We start from the raw sequence: 20,281 nt of genomic DNA, 5'->3' as shown, positions 1-20,281 counted from the left end.
CTTTGTGAGTTTAAGGATAGCCTGGTGTACATAAGAGTTCTAGGTCACCCAGAGCTTAATAGTGAGACCTTGTCTAAATGATCAGATTAACAAACAAGCAAACAACCTAAATCCAAAACACCCAACTCTCCCAAAACAACAAACAAAAAACAATCCCAACCAAACAAAACTTAAAAATAATAAATAAGTACTATTTTAAGAAAATTACCATTGCCTGTTGAAGATTTTATGTGAGCCCTTCTGAGACTCACTTCTCACTCTGGGTAGAGCCCATCCGTACACAGCTGTACACGTCCTCAAGCCTCCGCCTTCCCCTCTTAATTCTTTGATCTCCTAATTCCATACTGGCCAAGGGTGGAGGAAAATTGACTTTTATTTCTTTACAGGATGTTCTGTTTCTCCCCTTTCCTTCTGCTGTTAGTTCATGCTGACTGCAAAACCTGCTTTCTATATGTATTTACCTATTCTTTTGTTTTTTTATCTATCTATCTATCTTTCTATCTATCTATCTATCTGTCTGTCTATCTATCTATCTATCTATCTATCATCTACCTATCTATCATTTATCTATCCATCTATTATCTATCTATCTATCCATCTATCTATCCATCTATTATCTATCTATCTATCTATCTATCTATCTATCTATCTATCTATCTGTCTGTCTGTCTGTCTGTCTATCCATCCATCTACCTATCTATTCGTCTTTAATTTGTTTTGAAACAGTGTTTCTCTGTGTAGTCCTGGCAATCCTGAAATTCACGTCATTGACCAGAGATCTTGAACTCTGTCTCCCAGGTGCTGGAATTAAAGCCACCACACTCTGCTGATTCTTTTATTTTTTTAAGATTTTGTTTTTAATTATGTGTATGTGTCTGTGTGGATTTGTGCATATGAGTGCAGTGTCTGTGGAGACCCAGTGAGTGTGTCAGATTCCCCTGGAGCTGGAGTTCCAAGGCCTTGTGAGCTGCCTGGCACGGGTACTGGAACTGAACCCTGGTTGTCTGCAAGAACAATAGGAACTCTTAACCACTGAACCATCCAGTCCCGTTTCTTATTTTAAGCCATCTGTGTAGCGGTGTATATTCTAACTCTCAAACTCCATTCTCTCATACCACCTCGTTATCATTTTTTAAATTTTTTAATTAATTCATTAAGGTAGGATTTTACTATGTAGCTGAGACTGGCCTGGGACTGCAGGTATGTAGCTCAGATTGGCCTGGAACTTGTGGTGATTGTCCTGCCTCTGCCTCTAGAGTGCCAGGGTTACATATCTGTGCCACCATCCCACCTTCCACCTCGCTGATGGCGTAGCGCCATCCCTACAATGTCTTCTTCCAGAGTGAAAGAAAAAGTCCTGTAATTAGATGAATAAATTCTTAAGACTGAAATTTTCAGTCCTTTTATCCCCAGGCCTTGGTATTTATAAGGTTGCTTAGTTGCTGAGATCTATTTGGAACCCCTAGATTAATTCCTGTGATACACTTACGTGGTTATTTGAGGACACTCAAAAGCAAAAAAAAAAAAAAAAAAAATGGAGCTTTGAATTTGCAGGCCAGCAAGGTAACACTCCCCAGTATTCCACACAAAGCTGTTCATGCTGTGTTCATGTCTGGGAATCGTTGCACGTGGATTTTTTTTGTTATTTTTTTTTTTTTGTTTTTGTTTTTTTTGTTTTTGTTTTCCCTTTGAGGCAGTAACTCATGTCGTTCAGGCTGGTCTCAAATTCACTGGGTAGCTAAGGGTGGTCTTGATCCCCGGTTCCTCCTGCCTCCACCTTCTGAGTGCTGGGATTCTCGACACACACTCCCACAGACCTGCTTTATGCTGGGGATGGAGCCCAGGGCTTTGTGTATGGTAGGCAAGCCCTTTATCCTCTGAGCTACAGCTGGAACCCACAACTGTCTGTTTTGTGTATGGCACATAAAGCTACTGTTTGATCATTTTTGTATCTTTTGTTGGTGATCTGGCTGCTTAAAATGACCCCTCGGCATAATTTGAAGGCACTGTCTTTTATCCCTGAGGCACACAGACTGAATCTCACTCGGAAAGTCTGTGCGCTCAGAGATTCTTGGTTCATTTGTGTTCATTGCTGCAGTATGCAGAGTAGCCAAGATCTAGAAACACACTGGCAGACGGATGGACAAAGAAAATATGGTCTGTAAAATGGAATTTTATGCAGCCATGAAGAAAAATGCAATCATGGCCTTTTTAGGAAAATAAAATGGATATAACTAGAGATCATTATTGTTAAGGGAAATAATAATCCAGACTCAGAAAACCACCTACATCATGTTCTCTCTCATGTATGGGAAATAGGTTAAAAAGTATATGTGGTATGTGTCTGTGTCTGGTGTGTGTGTGTGTGTGTGTGTGTATGTGTGTGTCTGTCTGGTATGAGAGGGTGGGTGGGTGGGTGTATGGTGTGGTACGTGTGTCAGTGTGTGTGGTCTGTATGGCAACAGAGGGATTGTGAGAGGGCAGGAAGAGATCTTAAGGGAGGTGGGAAACCTGTTGATGGATTGTAAGTGATAACACACACACAGAGGTGAGCCGGGGCCATGCTCAGTGGGTAGTGTGCTAGCAAGAAACTTTCCATCCCCAACACCACATAAACAACACCCATACCTGCTGTTCCATCACTCCGGAGGTGGAGGCAGGAGGATCAGAAGGCTCTGTTGTCCTTGGCTACATGGTGAGTTTTGGGCCAGTTTGGGCTACTGGAGACCTTATCTCAAAAGTGAGTAACTACATGATTGAGCACACTCCTGTGGAGCCCGGCCCATCGTCAGGCAATTTCAGGTGTTAACATAAACATCGTCAGGCAATTTCAGGTGCTAACATAAACAATTGGTTGTGGGTGTTCCTCACGATTGGGGCGTGACGGTTTTGAGTTTCATCTAGAGTTCTTTGGAATGCAAACGGTTGATTTTGCTAATATTTTCACCCTTGGTTATACCTTCTGGGAAGTTCTCAGTGACTTGGGACACCTCTAGCTTGAGTTCCAGGTTGAACAGGTTGGAACCAGCCGGGGAGTACTTTACTCTCTTTGGAGTTTAACAAACTAATTAATTTTTTTTTAAACTTTTATTTATTTTGTGTGTATGGGGGTGATTGTGGAGGTCAGGAGCAGGCTCTTCCCTCACGCCATGTGGCCAATTTCCACACTCCCAGAGCCATCTTACCAACACACAGTTTTGACAGTTTAGAAACCTGTTTTGTTTCTATGGAGGATGGGGGGGGGGGCGGGATTTTTCTGGTCTGCCTGCTGAAGGGCACAGGTTATTTCTTTGTAGTTTGAGGAAGGTTTGTGGAAGATCTTTTCTCTTTTGCTTCTGTGGTACTGTGGAAAGCGTAGGTACTTTTTGTGAGCTGTGCTGGTCAAGACTGGGGAATGGTGACACTGGGATAGGAACATACAACTGCAATATTGTATGTGTTTGTGTCTCTGTGTCTGTCTGTCTGTCTGTCTGTCTGTCTACATTCTGGAATCCTGTTTTGTTGCATCCATTTTCCCTGGTTGATTCAGATCTGAGGATTTGAATTTGAGGATCTGTCTAGACATTCCAAACTTGTACACATTGAAGGTGGAACAACTGCCTTCTTCCTCTGAGGAGAGGGAATTCTTTAGATTATTTTGAATGTGCGTGGTGTATTTGTGTGTGTGTGTGTGTGTGTGTGTGTGTGTTTGCATGTGCATGGGCACGTATGTGTGTGGGAGGGGCATGCATGCATGTATGAGTATCTGCGGCTGCCAGAGTTTGATGTCGGTTGTCTGCCTTACATACTGGTAGAGGGTCTGTCATTTGACCCCACAGCTGGTCGATTTGGTGGTTCAGCTAGCCAGCTTGCTGTGGGTCACTTCTATGTCTGCCTTGGAGCTCTGAGATGGCAGGTGGCTGTTTAGATGATGGGGGGGTCTGAACTCTGGTCTTCACACTTGCAGGGGAAGCACTTTACTGGTTGTAACTTGACACAACCCAGAGGAGAAGTTGTGGGGGACACCTTTGGAGCTACAGGCTGGCTTCTTATTCCATGTCTCTCCTTTGGTTTGAGAGGTCCCCTGGGTGCACCTGAGGTTTGCAGCAGGATAGTGGTCTTGATGGGAAAGGTCTGTCACCACTCTTTAACCTAAAGTCACCCTTTGTCTTTTTTCTTTTGATCATAAAAGAGGAGACCTCTGTTTTGTGTCAGCCACTTGTCTCATTGCTGTGACAGATCGTTTGGTCTGTCACAGTGACAGAGGGAAGATGGAAGGGAGTGTCTATTTTGTCTTGAGGCATCGTGTCAGTTGTTATAGTTCATCCACAGTCAGGTGCTCAGACTGATTCTTCTCAGGATCCACCCTATGCCTTGATGCCTTCCTACTTCAATTAAGCCAATCCAGAAACTACTTCACAGATGTGCCTAGAAATTTCTTTTTGTGGTGATTCTAAATCCTGTCCAGCTAACAATGAAAATCAACCATTGCCGGACTGGAAGATGGCTCACTGCTTGGAAGTAAAGCATGAGGACCAGATGTTGGACCCCCAGAAGGTTCAGAAGTTCAGGGTGTCCTCTAGCAATTTCAGTCTGGGAAGGTAGAGACAGGGTAGCCATATCATCCCGTTCTGGGTTAGATTGAGAGACCTTACTTCAAACAGTAAGATGGAAGAGAGATCAAGTGTGGTTCCTGATGTCCATCGCCAGCCTCCTCATGTACACAGAACCCCTCACCCCCAAACACGCTCCCACATGCACATGCACACCATATACAAATACATATGAGAATGGAAAAACAAAACAAAGAGATTAACCATTATACTGTACATCCTTGTAATATAATTTTCTTTCTTGGGCTCATGATTCATGAGTTTTTGGGAGGAAGAAACAGGTAAAACGGGGCCAGGACTTGCTTATGGCCACACAGCTGGGGAAAGGCAGAGCTGGGGTTGGTTCCCCTGGGCTCTGCTTGCAAAGTGGTTTGCTCACATGCTGAACTCACAGAGTTCAGAGCCCAAATTCACAAATATGGAGAGTTTTGGTTGTAAGCTTTCCCAGGTTGGGGAGCCAACTGTGAGTAAGATAATCCACTATGCAATCCTGAGGTCCAGAGTGTGGATCCTCAACATCCATGTGAAATGAAACAAAAGGAAAAACCAAACAGAAGTGGACATGCAATCCTGTATCTCCAGCACTGGGAGATGGAGACTGGGGGGTTGATTGGTTTCCTAGGGATACTCTGATTACATGTAAGCTGCACATCTCTTTACTTACTGTGCGTGCACTCATACACACACACACACACACACACACACACACACACACACGATGCTGGAACACATAGCTGCTCACCACATTGATAACATCTGGGAGCTCTCTCAGTGTCATCGAGGTGAGCTTCCCGGTATCTTATTATACTATTCTATGACATCTGGGGCTCATAGAGAGACCTTTTTTGGTCTGGCATCCCCCTCACATGTTCTGAAAGGTGTGGGGGACGATCTACAAGTGGTTGAACACAACCTCAGATTTCTCTTTCATAACCCATGAAACATGTAGTTTAAAACGCAATATCTACTTCTCTTTCCATTTTTAAAATGACATCCATTTATGTAATAAGTGTGTGTTCAGTGAGACACACAGGTGGAGGCCAGAGACAGCCTGTGGGCGTTGGTTCTCTCCTTCCATGGTCCTGGGGGTTGAACTTAGGATGTCAGACATGATGCCCCGTTGAGCTATCTTGTTGTCTCAGGAGAAAGCAGTTTTAATAATAAAAAGGATTCAGAAAGGAACAACCAGGATCCTGGAATAGGGAACCAGAGATGGTTTTAAGGACATCTGTGATTAAGGAACAGACATTGCTGAGGCTTGAAACAGAGACACTCCAATTCTGACCAAAGGGAAACATTTCAGAACCTGCACCTAGTTTCCTTCGCCCTTCCCAGCACGTTTCCTTGGAGACGTTGTCCCAGTGGAGAGGAAGTCATGGAAGAAGAAATTTCTAAGATGGCTCTGGTGCCAGTTTTTCCTTCTTTTAGGATTCTCAGGTTCCTAGAAACCAGGGGTCAGTTCTCTCCAATGAGACACTTTGTTTTGAGGGCTGGGTTGATGGTGGTTGAGTGCTCGCTGTGAAGTCAGGAGAGTCTCAATTCAGTCTCCAGTGTCTGTGGGCATGGCAGAGCCTGATGGGTCCTAGGAGCTCACTGGCACAAGCCCAGATGAAGCCAGTGAGCCTCAGGTTAGTCAGAGACCCTATCTCAAGGCAATACAGTGCAGAGTGATGGAGTACGGCCCCTGTGTCTGGTCACCCATTGTCTTGTTTGCCTCAGTCCCGCATGGCACCCCTATCCACATTCTGGGCTTCTTGAAACTGGCCAGGGGCGGAGTTTTTAGATGACATTTTGTAATTATTTTCAACATTTATTTACTTTTGTATGGATGTGTATGGGCTCATGTAGAAGCCCAAGGATAGCCTGGAGTTTTGGCTCTTCACCTCCTGGGCTCTGGGAATGGAACTCTGGCCGTCAGACTGTCAGACTTGGCCGCAGTTGCCTTTACCCACTGAGCCATCTTTTTGGTTCTTAAATAGAGAGACTTACTAAAAAAAGAAAAGAAAAGAAAGAAAAGAAAAGAAAAAAGAAATTATATGTCTCGGGTTCAAAAGGAACTCTATCTCCCCCAAATCTGGTTGGTTAGACAACAGCCGGCATTCCATAGGAACTTCAGAAGCTAGCCCCCCCCACCCCTCCCCCCCCCACCCACCCCTCCCCCACCCGCCCCCACCCCTCCCCCACCCACCCCCACCCTCCTCTACTATAAGGAGCCATTTCCCTTTATTACTGGCAGAAGGGACAGATGGCTCCCTAACAACATGTCAGTAGTGCATGGTGGGCTCCAGGCTCCCACAGTACCACTAGCACCTTGCTCTCCCCCCCATCCTCCACCCCCCACCCGGAATTTCTTCCGTTCATGAGCCTTCCTCCTCCAGCTACTCCTTCTAACCCAGGATCTCTCTTGGTTTTCTCTTTTGCCCACGCTCTCTGTCTTCCTCTCACACTCTTCTATCTGTCCCCCCTCCCACCTTCCCCCCTCGCTTCTGCTTCCCTCAGGGCCAGTCTGTTGGCCATGTTTAGTCAACTGCTTTCTCTCCCTGCTATGGATTCTTCCAGAGACCTCTGGCTGTTCTCTGTCTTTTCTCTACAATAGAAACCTTCCCCCTAAATATGCCACGGGGTTGTCAGTCTATACAATATTTGTTTGTGGGTATGTGACTGAGTGTGGGTGCCCATGGAGGCCAGAGGTGTTAGGTTTCCCCTTGGGGCTAAGTTGTAGATGGTTGTAAGCCAGTGCTGGGTCCTTTAGAAGAGCAGTACAAGTCCTTACCCACCAAGGCATCTCTTCAGGTTTCCCTTCTTCCTTTCAATGTGCCTCGAGCAGTCTATGTGTGTGTGTGAATACTGGGGGACATGTGGGTATGTGTGGAGGCCGGAGGGTGACATCAGGATATCCCCTCTAAAACCAGTCTCCATCCTACTTGTTGAGGGTAAAGCTGCGTTGATTAGGTGACAGTCCAGTGGACCCTGTGACCTGCCTGTCTCTGTCTCCCCAGTGCTGGGGCCACACACATGTGCTGTAATGTTCACGTGGGGGAACTGACGCTGTGCTGGGAACATGTTACCTACTGAGCCATTTCACTAGTCCCTGGGTACGTGCCTGATTGCTTATTTATTTTTGACACTGGCTCTCATGTAGCTCAGTCTTGTCCAGATCTCTCTATGTAGCAGGAGCCCCTGCCCCTCCCTCCCATGCTGGGATGAGCTGCATGTACCACTCTCCCCAGCTGCTGTGGTGCCAAGGATGCCATGCAAGACGTCCCTGTAAGCTGGGGGCAGGAGTTCAAGGTCATCCTTGACTTCGTAGAGCATCTGAAGCCAGCCTGGGTTTCATGAGATCGTCTCAGGGGTAGCATCATCGGCAGCAGAAGCAATGCTAAGAGAAAAGGAAAGAAAGAGTGAAAGAAAACTTCATTGGAGTGTGACAGCATAGCTGTCATCCTAGCTCCGAGAAGGCTGAGCGAAGCGAAGAGGCTCTTGGGTTCAAGGCTAGCCTGGACTACAGAACAAAACCTATCCTCAAAGGATTGAACCCTGCAGAACAACCAAGGGGTAGAGAGAGAGGTGGGCATGAGCAAGGGGTGGGTCGTGGGCTGGGGTGTTTAGCTGCTGAGAGGACCTTTCCACAGGCTGCTTTACACACCTCCTTGTAAATCAGATACTTCTTATTTAAATTCGATTCATTTTATGTGTATGAGTATTTTGTCTGTGTGTATATCTGTACATTAAGTGTGGGCCTAGAGCCTGTGGAGGTCAGAAGAAGACGTTGGATCTTCTGGGGCTGGAGTTATAAATGTTTGTGAGGTGCCATGTGGGTGCTGGGATTCAAACCAAGTCCTCTCTGCAAGAGCAGCCAGTGCTCTTGACTGTTGAGCTATCTCTGCAGGCCCCTTATTTAAACCTTGAACCACAGGGTTGGGGCTGGGGCAAAGATGCTGGAATTCCTACGAGAATTTCTGGTGCCAGTTCTGTCTTCTGGGTATTTTTTCTGTTCCAGCAGTAAGTTGTTCTATTGTTTTCAACTGGCAGGACATATCAGGCTTTAATGAGTTAAGAGTTAGATTCACTGGGAGATTAGAAAAGCAAAGTGCTTCTTTATTGCCTGTGCAATTAGATCCTTTTAATCTTTATTTATAGTAGCTTAAGTGAGGCAGTTCACATGCTGTGCGGTTCCTCCTGCGCAAGTACAGAGTTCAGTAGCTTTGAGTGTATTCACGGGCTTGTGCAACAGTCACTGCATTCAGTGTTAGAATATTTTTTCTTATCCTTCAAAGAATCACTGGCCCCGTCAGTCCCCCGCCTCGGCTTCCAGCAACCACTAGTCTACACCCTGCTTCTCTGGGATTGCTTCTTCTGGACACTTTAAATAAACAGAGTCATACACTTTGTGGAAAGAACTGTGGGCCCAGCTCTTTCACTGAATGTATTGTATTTTCAAAGGTTCATCTGCAATGGTAGTGCCCTTCAGAACTTTATTTATGTTTATTGCTGATTAATATTCCTTTTGTGTGAATATGCCACAGACATATTGATGGCATTCTTTGTGAACTTGCATGCATACAGGTGGACCCTAAGGATCACTTTTTTCTTTCTAAACAAGTTTTCATCCAATGTATTTTGATTATGATTTTCCTCTCTCCCAATTCCTATCAGATCTTCTTTCACACCTCTGATGTACCCAACTTTATGTCTCTCTCTCTCTCTCTCTCTCTCTCTCTCTCTCTCAAAAAGAGACCAAACCAAACCAGAAATCAACGTCCCCAACATTGCCTACAAAAAAAATGAAAATCAAAATAAACAAACTAAAGATCAATAAGACAAAAAAAAAAAACCCAAACAAAGCAAAATGAAGTAAGTCTACAAAATATCACTGAGATCATTTCATGTTGGCCAACTGCTACTCTGGGGCATGGAGTCTACCCTGAAGTGTGGTTTATATATCCACTGAGAATCCACTGAAGATAATTCTCCCTTTGCCACTGGGCATCAATTACTGGTAGCTTCCTAGTTAGAGGTGGGAGCCCATGTGCACTGCCCTCTCTCGGTGCTGGGACTCAGCCTGAGTTGGTCCTGTGTGGACCTGAGCACACTGCCACAGTCTCTGTGAGCTGACAGTGCATCGGTCCTGTGGAATCTGGAAGACACTGTTTTCTTGGAGTCATCCTTCCCCTCTGGCTCCTATGGTCTCTTTGCTCTCTCTTCCGCTTAGTTCCTTGATCCCCGAGGGGAGGTGTTCCTTCGACATTTCATTGAATTATAAGTGTATGCATCTGTTCCTGCCTTTTTTTTAAAATGTGGGTTTTAAGGATGGAACACAAGGTCTTCACGTTTGTGCAACAAGGACTTTACCAACTGAGCCTTTCCTTCCTTTCTCCCTCCCTCCCTCTCTCCCTCCCTCCCTTTCTTCCTCCTCTCCTTCCTTCTTCCCTCTCTCCCTCCCTCCCTCTCTCCCTCCCTCCCTCTCTTCCTCCTCTCTTTCCTTCCTTCCTTCCTTCCTTCCTTCCTTCCTTCCTTCCTTCCTTCCTTCCTTCCTTCCTTCCTTCCTTCCTTCCTTCCTTTCTCCCTTCCTCCCTCTCTCCCTCCTTCCCTCTCTCCTTTCTTCTATCCTTCCTTCCTTCCTTCTCTCCTTCCTTCCTTCCTTCCTTCCTTCTCTCCTTCCTTCCTTCCTTCCTTCCTTCCTTTCTATTTTGCATCAGTGGTGGGTTGATATGTGTACGCATGTTAGCATATGCGTGGTGTGTGTGTGTGTGTGTGTATGCATATGTGTGGAGGCCAGAGGTTGACGGATGTTGGGTGTCTTCTTTGAGGCAAGTGAGGCAGGTCTCTCATTTGAACCCAGAGCTCTCTTATTCAGCTACTCCATCAAGCCGGTTGGTTTTGGGCATCGTCAGCATCGTCTCCCAGGTGCTGGGATTACAGAGAGACTGCCATCTACCTGTCATTTATGTGGTTGCTGGCATTTGAACTCAGGACCTCTGTGCTCTTAACCACTGAGCCATCTCTCAACCCCCCAACTAGATCTCTTCTTTTTAAAATTGCTTGTTCTCTCCTTTGTATTCAGCCCAGGACCCCAGCCCCTGGGATAGGACTGCCCACGTGCAGGGTGGGTCTTCCCAGCTCAATTACCCCAGTGTAGAAACTTCCTCACAGATATGCCCAGCAGCTTGCCTTCGAGTGCTTCTAGGTCCTGTCCACGTGTCAATCAAGGTTATCCTTGCCACAATATGTCAGTCAAGGTTAACCTTGCCACAATATGTCAGTCAAGGTTAACCTTGCCACAGTATGTCAGTGTCACTGTGTCTATGTGTGGAAGCCGTCGAGGTGTCTCTAGCCAGGAACTTCAGACATGCTTGGTGTAATTGCATGGGCTTTGAGCTGGTGTCCTTCAAAGCTCTCTCCCAGCCAAGGCTGTCTGTGCCACTGCAGGGGCCCTCCTTCTCTGTTCAGAGGCAGCTGGCAAGTGGCTTTGGCGGGGCGGTGGTTTTATTGTTGCTTGGGGCTGGGGCCGCTAACTTCCTCATGAATAAGTGTGTGGCTTTTATGGTAATTGAGTTTAATACGCTCTGTGTGGGTTATGAGGCAAGAGCACCAAGTGCAGGAGCTCTGGACGCACTTCCACAAATCACTTTTGTAACGGCTTCCTAATTTGTGCTTCTCTTGTGGGTCATTCCCAGAGTAGATTCCCACGAGTTGTTTGTGTGTGTGTGTGTTCATGTATATGTGCATGTATATGTGCGTGTGTGTCTCTGTGTGTGTTGATGTGTATGCACATGTATATGTGAGTGTGCCTCTCTCTGTGTGTGCTCATGTATATGTGCATGCCTGCATATGGTGTGCATGCACATGTGTGTGCACGTGCATGCATTTACACACGTGCACAACCATGTGGGGCTCAGACAGCAGCCTTGGGTGCTGCCCCTCAGACAGTGTTGTTTTAGACAGGGTCTCTCACTGGTCTGGACCATGGTAGTCTGTCTGGCTAGCCATGGAGACCCAGGAGGCTTCTATCTCCATCTTCCTGGTGTGGAACTTACAAGTGCTCACTACCAAGGCGTGGAGTTCAGGCCTTCAGGCTTGCAGGCAGCCCTTAGTCCGCTGGGCATCTCTCCAGCGTGGACTCTTTTATTTGGAGACAAGGTTTCATTATTTTGCCAGGCTTAAACCATTTGTCTCTTCTACTTTAGCCTCTAAAGTAGCTGGGTCTCTGTGGGGTGTGTGTGTGTGAGTGTGTGTGTGAGTGTAGGTCAGAGGATGTTGTTCTCTTTGTACTATGTGAGTCCCAGGGATTGAACTTCAGTTTTTGGGTTTGGGGAAGCACCTTTCCCTGCTGAGCTATCTCAGTGGTCCCAGAGTAGATTTTAAAGAGGATGTTTAAGAAAGTCTATTTGCCTCAAAGATATTGGGTGTTTCTCAGAATAAAATAAATGGGGTTTGTATGGGTGCAGAGGGAGCTCTGGTTGGTAGGAAAATGCTATCTAAGGAGTATGATTTTGACAAGTCCCAACTCACGTGTAAAGGAAGGGACAGAATGGCTCTAAGGGATCTTGGCCTGGAGCTGAGCGGAATGTGTTGTTCACACATGTGATTCCAGTGCTCCGGAGTCGCCAGAAGGAGGCAGGGGGATAGCTCAGCTTGGAAACTGTCTGTCTTTGCTTTGGAAGCACGGGGGTGGGGGTGGGGGTTGGGGGAGTGAGGGGAGGAGGAGGAAGAGGAGGAGGAGGGGGAGGGGGAGGGGGAGGAGGACATGAAAAAGAAGCGGAGGAAGATGGCTCTGTCAGCAAAGGACTGACCTTGCAAGCATGGGGAACCTAGATCATAGCATGCTTGTGATCCTAGGTGGGGTGGTAGAGGAAGAAGGATCCCTGGGGCCCACTGACCTGGTGGCCCACTGACCTGGCGGCCCACTGACCTGGGGCCCACTGACCTGGCGGCCCACTGGCCTGGCGACTCAGCCTACTCAGTGAAACGGTCTCAAAAAGATGGTCGGAGGCGTCTGAGGAGGAATGGCACAGATGGGCTCGCCCACAGATGTGTGTTCCATGTTTGGGGCGTGGCAAACATCAACACAGGTGTATCTACTGCATGCCGTCCAAAGCCTTGGCTCCTATCTCGAATTCCTCATTTCTTTTATTGCTCCTGACAGGGCATGTGCTATTGGGGACAAGGAGTTTTGTAATTGAGAGAGTAACTGTTTAGCGCGGTGTTTGCTTCCTGGGAAGGAGATATAGTGTGTCTGGAAGGGAAGTCAGAGCAGGAACTTCAAGGCGAAACCTAGAGGTAGGACCTAAAGCAGACACGATGGAGAGACTCTTCTCACAGGCGTGCTTCTTCTGGCTTGCTTAGCTTGCTTTCTAAGACGATCCAGGACCACCTGGCTGGGGGTGGCAACGTCCACATCAATCATCAATCAAGGAAGTGTTCCACAGACTTGGCCCACAGGCCAGTCAGATGCAGGCAGTTTCTAAACTGAAGTTCCCTCTTGCCAGATGGCTCAAGTTAGTGTCAAGTTGGACAAATCTAATCAGCACACATGGCTTAAGGGATGGAGGTTTTTAGGAATATTGAGGACTGTGATTATGGAGCGTGCAGGGCCTTGGGAAGCCATGGTGTATTGTGTTGGAATTGGCAGGCACTCCATCTTTAGGAGAATCAGCACTCCTGTTGTGTTTGGGCAAAGAGATGGAGATTGGATTTCCTGGGCAGCACTTACCACACCCAGGCGAAAGGGAATTACACTTTAATTGACAGCTTGGAGGACTGGCCAAGGAAGCCTGTCAGCTGGGGAGGCTGAAAACACAAAACCAATACGGTGGGTTTTCCTTGCCCCGTTCTGATTGAGCACATTCCTTCCTTCCTTCCTTCCTTCCTTCCTTCCTTCCTTCCTTCCTTCCTTCCTTCCTTCCTTCCTTCCTTCCTGCCAGTCACTTCCTGAAGAACTTCCATGCTGAGGCTCAGGGGCCCTGAGCTGGTGGGGTTGGCTGCTCTTTCCTCTGCACTTGACATCTTACTCAACCCTCAGTAATCCGCTGAGTCTATTGCCTCATAGATAGGGCGATGATTATGTTCAGGCTTCGAACCGGGCTTGCCAAAGGAATTATGTTCTTTGCTTTTTGAAAAGAATCATTTAGGCATGGTTGCTTTACAGGGAGAGCCATTCATCGGGACTGGTTTAGGAATTTGAAATGCAGAGCCCACAGTGGGTGACCATGAAGCTGGCACTGGCCCTAATTGTAGCTTTCCCCGTCTTGGATTGGGCAGAGGGCCTTCTGCATAGTAGGCAGGGGCCTCTACCTCTGAGCCATTGCCCCGTTTCCTTCTTGGGGAACTCTAGGACGGGGTATATACCCTGCCTGGGAGATTCTAGGCAGGGGCTCTACAGTTGAACTATGTCCTCTAGCCCATTCTATGCAACACAGATACAATTATTATTATTATTATTATTATTATTATTATTATGTAATAATAATCCTCCTGCCTCAGCCTCTTGATCGCTGGAGTTATAAGTGGCCACCATGCCTAGCACACCATTTATGCTTATCTGTTTGTCCACAGGGCAATGGCTGCTATCATAAAGATAAGAAATAACAATACTGGTGAGAATATTAAGGAAGGGGAACTTTTATGTACTGTGAACAACCTGGAAGATTGAAAAGGAGTCCTAGTTCTTTTTCTTCATTAAGTTTTTTGGTTGACTTATAGAAGAATGGGTTCCAAGCTATGTCATTTTATGAGTATATGACTGGACCTTGTTCATGACCCTGCTGTATTATCTGTTCTTGGGTCTCTATTCAGTCATTAGTTTCCTTCTTTACGCCAACTGGTCTCCTTTTTCTGCTCCTGCCGTGCACATATACAATCTATATATAAGATATCAATTATTTCATTCTTTCTGGCTAATACCCCATTGTTTCTACATCCCACACTTTTGTCTTTTCTGCTATTATTGTTACTTTCTTGAGACAGGGTCTCAAGTAGCCCAGGCAGGCCCCTTGACTCTGTATAATCAAATAAGACTTTGAATTTCTGACCCTTCTGTCTTTACCTCGGAAAGGCTGGGATTATAGTATGTGCCAACCTGTCCTGTGTGTGCTCAGGATGAAACTGAGGGTCTTTGTGCATGCCAGACCACTACCCTATGAGCTGAGGCATAAGTCTAGCTTCCACCCATTGATCGCTTATTTCATAACTTGGTTATTGTGAAGATGTCTATATTTAATATGTGCCACATTTTCTTTATCTGTCTGTCGGCAGGCATTTCCTCAGCTGTGGTAAGCAGAGCAACAGGAGGAGTGGATGTGCAGAGGAGTGTCTGTGATACGCTGCCCTAGAGTGCTCTGGGATATATACCCCTGTGTGTGTGTGTGTGTGTGTGTGTGTGTGTGTGTGTGGTGTGTGTGTGTGTGTAAGGCTAAGACCAATTTCAAGGGTCAGTTGTTCCTCAGGTGCCCTCCATCTTGTCTCTTGAGACAGGGTCTCTTATTGGTCTAGAGTTCACTGATAAGTATCCCAGTGAGCCCTGGGGATCCATTTGTCTCTGAATGCCCCCAGCCCTCACAGACATGTGCTGTATCAGCCTGTTACCTGGGGGCTGGGCATAGACGTCAGGCCCTCAAACCTGTACGACTACGCGTTGTTGTCTCCCCACTGCTAGGCGCTAGTCCCACTAGCTGTTCTACAGCCCCCGGCTCACCTATTGTGCCTTGCTCTCCTTACCTGCCCTCTAGTGTGCTCCGGCATGGACATCCGGAACAACTTGACCAGGCTGCATGAGCTGGAAAACTGCTCGGTCATTGAGGGCCATCTGCAGATCCTCCTGATGTTCAAGACCAGACCCGAAGATTTCCGAGACCTCAGTTTCCCCAAACTCATCATGATCACAGACTACCTGCTTCTTTTCCGTGTCTATGGCCTGGAAAGTCTAAAAGACCTCTTCCCCAACCTCACAGTCATTCGGGGCTCCCGTCTCTTCTTCAACTATGCCCTGGTCATCTTCGAGATGGTTCACCTCAAGGAGCTGGGGCTCTACAACCTCATGAACATCACCCGGGGATCTGTCCGCATCGAGAAGAATAATGAACTCTGTTACCTGGCCACTATCGACTGGTCCCGGATCTTGGATTCTGTGGAGGACAACTACATTGTACTGAACAAGGATGACAATGAGGAATGTGGAGATGTCTGTCCAGGCACCGCCAAGGGCAAGGCCAGCTGCCCTGCCACCGTCATCAATGGGCAGTTTGTGGAGCGGTGCTGGACACACAGCCATTGTCAGAAAGGTATGTTGAAGGCAGTGCCTTATTAAGATTCCTCATGGTTAGGAGACCCGGGAGAAGTAGACTCCTGGACAAGTTCAGGTGATGAAGGTTGTAGGGTACAAATCAGAGGATCCGCCATCAAAACTACATGCATCCCCTTTTCTGTGAGGCATGCCCATTTGATGTTGTACAGTTGGCTGTGGGTTGATGGGTGTGGGTTCTGAGACTTAGCCATTGTAGTAGGGGCAAGTAGCCACAGTTAGGAATCAAGATATGGGGTTGTTTGTTTTTGTTTTTGTTTTTCTTGCATATGTGGCTCATATGTAAAAAAAAAAAAAAAAGCTTTATAAGTGAAAAATAAATAAGGGGCCAGATTTTTTTGGGAGAGCTGTTTGCCACCCTCTGTGCTGGATAGTGAATGTTTCTGTGGTCCTCTGCTTTGTTGAGGAGTGACTATGCAAGAGTATGGGTTTGGCTCAGTGTGTTTTTCTTTATCTATCTATCTATCTATCTATCTATCTATCTATCTATCTATCTATCTATCTATCTATCCATCCATCTATCCATCCATCCATGTATCTATCTATCCATGCATGCATTCAATATATCTATCTATCTATCTATCTATCTATCTATCTATCTATCTATCTATCTACCCATCCATCTATCTATCCATGTATCTATCTATCCATGCATGCATTTCATCCATCTATCTATCTGCCCATCCATCTATCTACCCATCCATCCATCCATCTATCCATCCATCCATCCATCCATCCATCCATGTATCTATCTAGCTATCATCATCATTTATCTGTGTGTGTGTTTGTATGTGTGTATCTAAGTGTGAATGTGGGTGTGCCATGACCAACAAGGAGGTTAGAGAACAGCTCTCCTTCCATATGTGTGGGCCTAGCGGATTAAACTGAGGCAGTCTGTCTGGTGGCAAGTGTCTTTACCTCTGAGGCACCTCTCTGCCCCTTTGTGGCTCTGCTGCCTTCATGTCTGTAGCCTTCTGAGTTCTAAGGCACTTACTTGGATTATTTCAGTTTTTTTTTTTTTTTTTTTTTAAGAATTTGGTTGTTTTGAGGTTCAAGCTTTATTTATTTATTTATTTATAATAAATTTTTATTTTTTGTGTATGGGTGTCCTGCCTGCATGAATGTCTGTGCAGTACATGTGTGCTTTTAGATGCCAGGAGAGGGTGTTGGATCCCCAGGAATTGTAGCTGCTAATTTTTCTGAAGTACCTTGTGGGTTTTGGAAATTGAACCTGGGTCTTCTGCGAGAAGGGAGAGTGCTCTTAGCGGCTGGGACATGGTTCTAGCCCCGCGTGTGTTTCTTTTAGGCTTGTTTTCCAGAAATGAAATTTCTGGGTCAGAGGCTCCTGATTTGGATTGCCAAATGGCTTTCCAGAAGTGTTGGACCTGTGGACTGGACTCCTAGCCTTGAGTGGAGAGAACTGACCGGCCTTTGAGTGTTGTTTAAAAAAAACCTTTCACAAAGTCCTGGGGTGGGTGAGAAGCCTGTAGTTTATCTTTGTATGTGTTTGATTTCGGGGCAGAGCCTTTGAAAAACATGTTTAGTTGTCATCCCGGGGTTTCTCTGCTTTCCACCCTCCTTGTCTGAGGACCTCTGTGGGCTTTAGAGAATCGAATCTGTAATTTTCTTCTTCCAAGCCTGTTAATCCTTTGTCAGGTTCATTTGTGAAGCCTTCTTGTTCAGTGGAGAAAATATTCCTGAATGTTGAGAGGTTCTGGAGACTGATTTTGGTGGTGTTGGTGAGGATTGACCCCGAAGCCGCGTGGCGTGCGGTTGAGGGCCGAGCAGTGCTCCCAGCCCCCACTGGGGGATTCCAGGCAGGGGCTTGGAGCTCATTCCACGTTCCTTTTTTTTTTAATGCCTTGCTCTTAGAAAATCTCTACATATAAGATGATCTTCTGTTTACTGTTAACTATTACCATGTAGAAAATCTTGCACTCTCCACTCTGGGGAGCTCTCTATGTATGCGATTTAGTCGGGTATCCGCGTGCTTCCGAGAAGACCTGTTGGGGAGTCTTGAAACTGTTTGTGGCATAAACCAATTAGTATCACCTGAAATTCCAGTCCTGAGAAGATTGAGGCAGGATGGTGGCAAATGAGAAGCCATCTCAAATTATAGAGGGAAATCCTAGACCCCTGAAAAAAAGAAAGAAGGAATGAAAGAGAGAAGGAAGGAGAAAGAGACAGAAAGAAGAAAGGGAGGCATTCTATTCTAAAGAAGGAAGAAAAGGAGGGAAAGGAGAGAAAGGAAGAGGGAAGGAAGGGAGGAAGGGAGGACGGAAGGAGAGAGGAGGGAGGGAAGAAAGGAGGGAGGAGGGAAAGGGAACAAAAGGAGGAAGGGAGGAAGAAGAAACTTCCCCTTCTTGTGGTTGTTCCTGCTTTCCTTCCCTGTACCTGGGCATTTGTGTTCTGAGTGCCAGCTTTTAGTGTGTTGATGTCCAAGAGAACAGTTCAATAACTGTTTATGGCTTCAGTGACCTCATTCACATGTTGTAAAATTCCCTGGGAAGGACTAGTGAAAGGGAGAAGGGAGGGGTGGTTTAGGGATTAGCACATAGAACGCAGGGGAGGGGAGGGAGGGGAGGAAATGGGAGGTCTTTATGCCAACACCTGAACCTAAAGAAGCAATGGGTGTTCAATCTTTGGACTTGTGTGTGAGGTTTTTATGGGAACTCCTGAGGAGGAGTCTTGGTAGTAGGAGTTGGGGTACGTCTTAGATTTCAATTTCTGTGATAAACACCTTGACCAAAAGCAACCTGGAGAGGAAAAGGTTTATTTCATTTCATCGTTCATAGTCTGTTATTTAGGGAGGTCAAGGCAGGGACATGGCAGAAATCTGGAGGCAGAGATCATGGAAGAACCACTGCTTACTGACTGGTTCCCCGTGGCTTTCTCAACCTACTTTCCGACAGAACCAAAGGCTACCAGTCAAGGGATTGGCACCACCTACAGTGAGCTGGGCCCTCCCACATCCATCTTTAGTCGAGGCTATCCTAAAGAATTGCCTACAGGCTAATCCTGTGGAGGTATTTTCTTAATTAGCATTTTGTCTTCCCAGTTATATCTGGGTTGTGTCAAGTTGACAAATCACAGCCAGGATGAGGAGGAGACAGTGGAGAAGACTTGGTTGAGGGGATGAAGATATTACCCTTGGAAAGGCCTTGAGAATACTGGAACTTGGGTACAAAGAGTTGCAAAGCTATGACCCAGAAGAAGGTGATGGGAGCAGAGGCTTGGAATTTTCTAGAGCCTGTGAGTCCTGGCCTGGGATTGGGTGTTGGTCTAAATGCAGGTAGGGACGGGAGGTAAGTCTCTACTCATTTGTGGCGAGAGAAGCTTTTCCCAGGGCAAATCAGAGTCCTCATGTACCTGCTGAAGTATCCAGAGTCTCCTTTGTGTTTGGAATGTGGTGAATTAGATCAGAGACGTGTGGTGAGACAACTTACCAAGATGGGAAGAACATTCTGGACAACGCAAGTGGACTAGTGAGCCAAGGGAAAAGGCTCTGGACCAGGAGTCACATTACTCTTTAGAGGACGTTTACACAGCATCCACTTCACTCAAGATTGTGCATCGTGGACTTTTCCTTCCTCATGCAAGCACACACATGTGTACCGCCGTACAGATAAACACACAGACGATAATAATCAGAAAATCGCCAAACCCTAGAATTCACATTTTCCAAGTACCATTTTAGATAGGTTGATGGAGCCGTGCAGCGTCCCTTCTGTGGCACAACTCTGACTTTGTCCGACGTTTCTGTCTGTAGATGCTGTGCTCCTGCTGGTCAGCTGATGGCCGTCTTGGCTACTTGGGCTGCTGCTGTTTCACAGTGCTCATGTTCGATCTTACCTAGTATCAGTTCAAGGGCTTAAACAGGCATGCCAGCAATTCTCATATGCCAGAGAGGCTGCAAAGGGTTTTAGTTGGTGATGCTCAACCTTCCTAATGCTGTGACCCTTGAATACATATCCTCATGTTGTGACTCCCCATAAAATTATTTTATTGCTACGTGTTAACTGCAATTTTGCTAAAGTTATGAATCGTGATGTAAATATCTAATATGCAGGATATCAGATATGTGCTTCACAAGTTGAGAATCTCCTTTAACTGAGGAGCTGAAGGCTTCAAAAGTCTTTTGAGAGAGATGAGGAAAGGAGGAAGGGAGAGAGGCAGAACACATTTATGTAACATTTTCTACAGTATGTTGTTATGTTTTATTATTAGTTGTTAAATACTAACTTATTTAATTATAAATTCAATCATCTGTCTATCTATCTATCTATCTACCTATCTATTGTGTGTGTGAGAGAGAGAATGAATGAATGAATGAATGAATGAATGAACATACATGTGAGGGGGAGCACATGTGGCCACAGTGTGCTTGTAG

General features: G+C 46.2%; 1 protein-coding gene across 3 annotated transcripts in view; it reads left to right on the top strand.

The window, feature by feature from the left end:
• The window catches only part of Insr (insulin receptor), a 900,533-nt gene that overhangs the window by 6,374 nt on the left and 873,878 nt on the right, over positions 1–20,281 (top strand). For all 3 annotated transcript variants that reach the window (XR_007975038.1, XM_052168340.1, XM_052168339.1), the window contains exon 2: positions 15,320–15,871. Coding sequence is in view for 2 of the 3 variants with exons in the window: in XM_052168340.1 (XP_052024300.1) it covers positions 15,320–15,871 (552 nt within the window). In the remaining variant the exon portion in view is untranslated. The remainder of the gene's footprint in view (positions 1–15,319; positions 15,872–20,281) is intronic.

The sequence above is a fragment of the Apodemus sylvaticus genome, chromosome 22 (genome assembly GCF_947179515.1).
Source record: "Apodemus sylvaticus chromosome 22, mApoSyl1.1, whole genome shotgun sequence".
Classification (NCBI taxonomy): domain Eukaryota; kingdom Metazoa; phylum Chordata; class Mammalia; order Rodentia; family Muridae; genus Apodemus; species Apodemus sylvaticus.
This window is presented reverse-complemented; position numbering and strand designations above follow the sequence as displayed.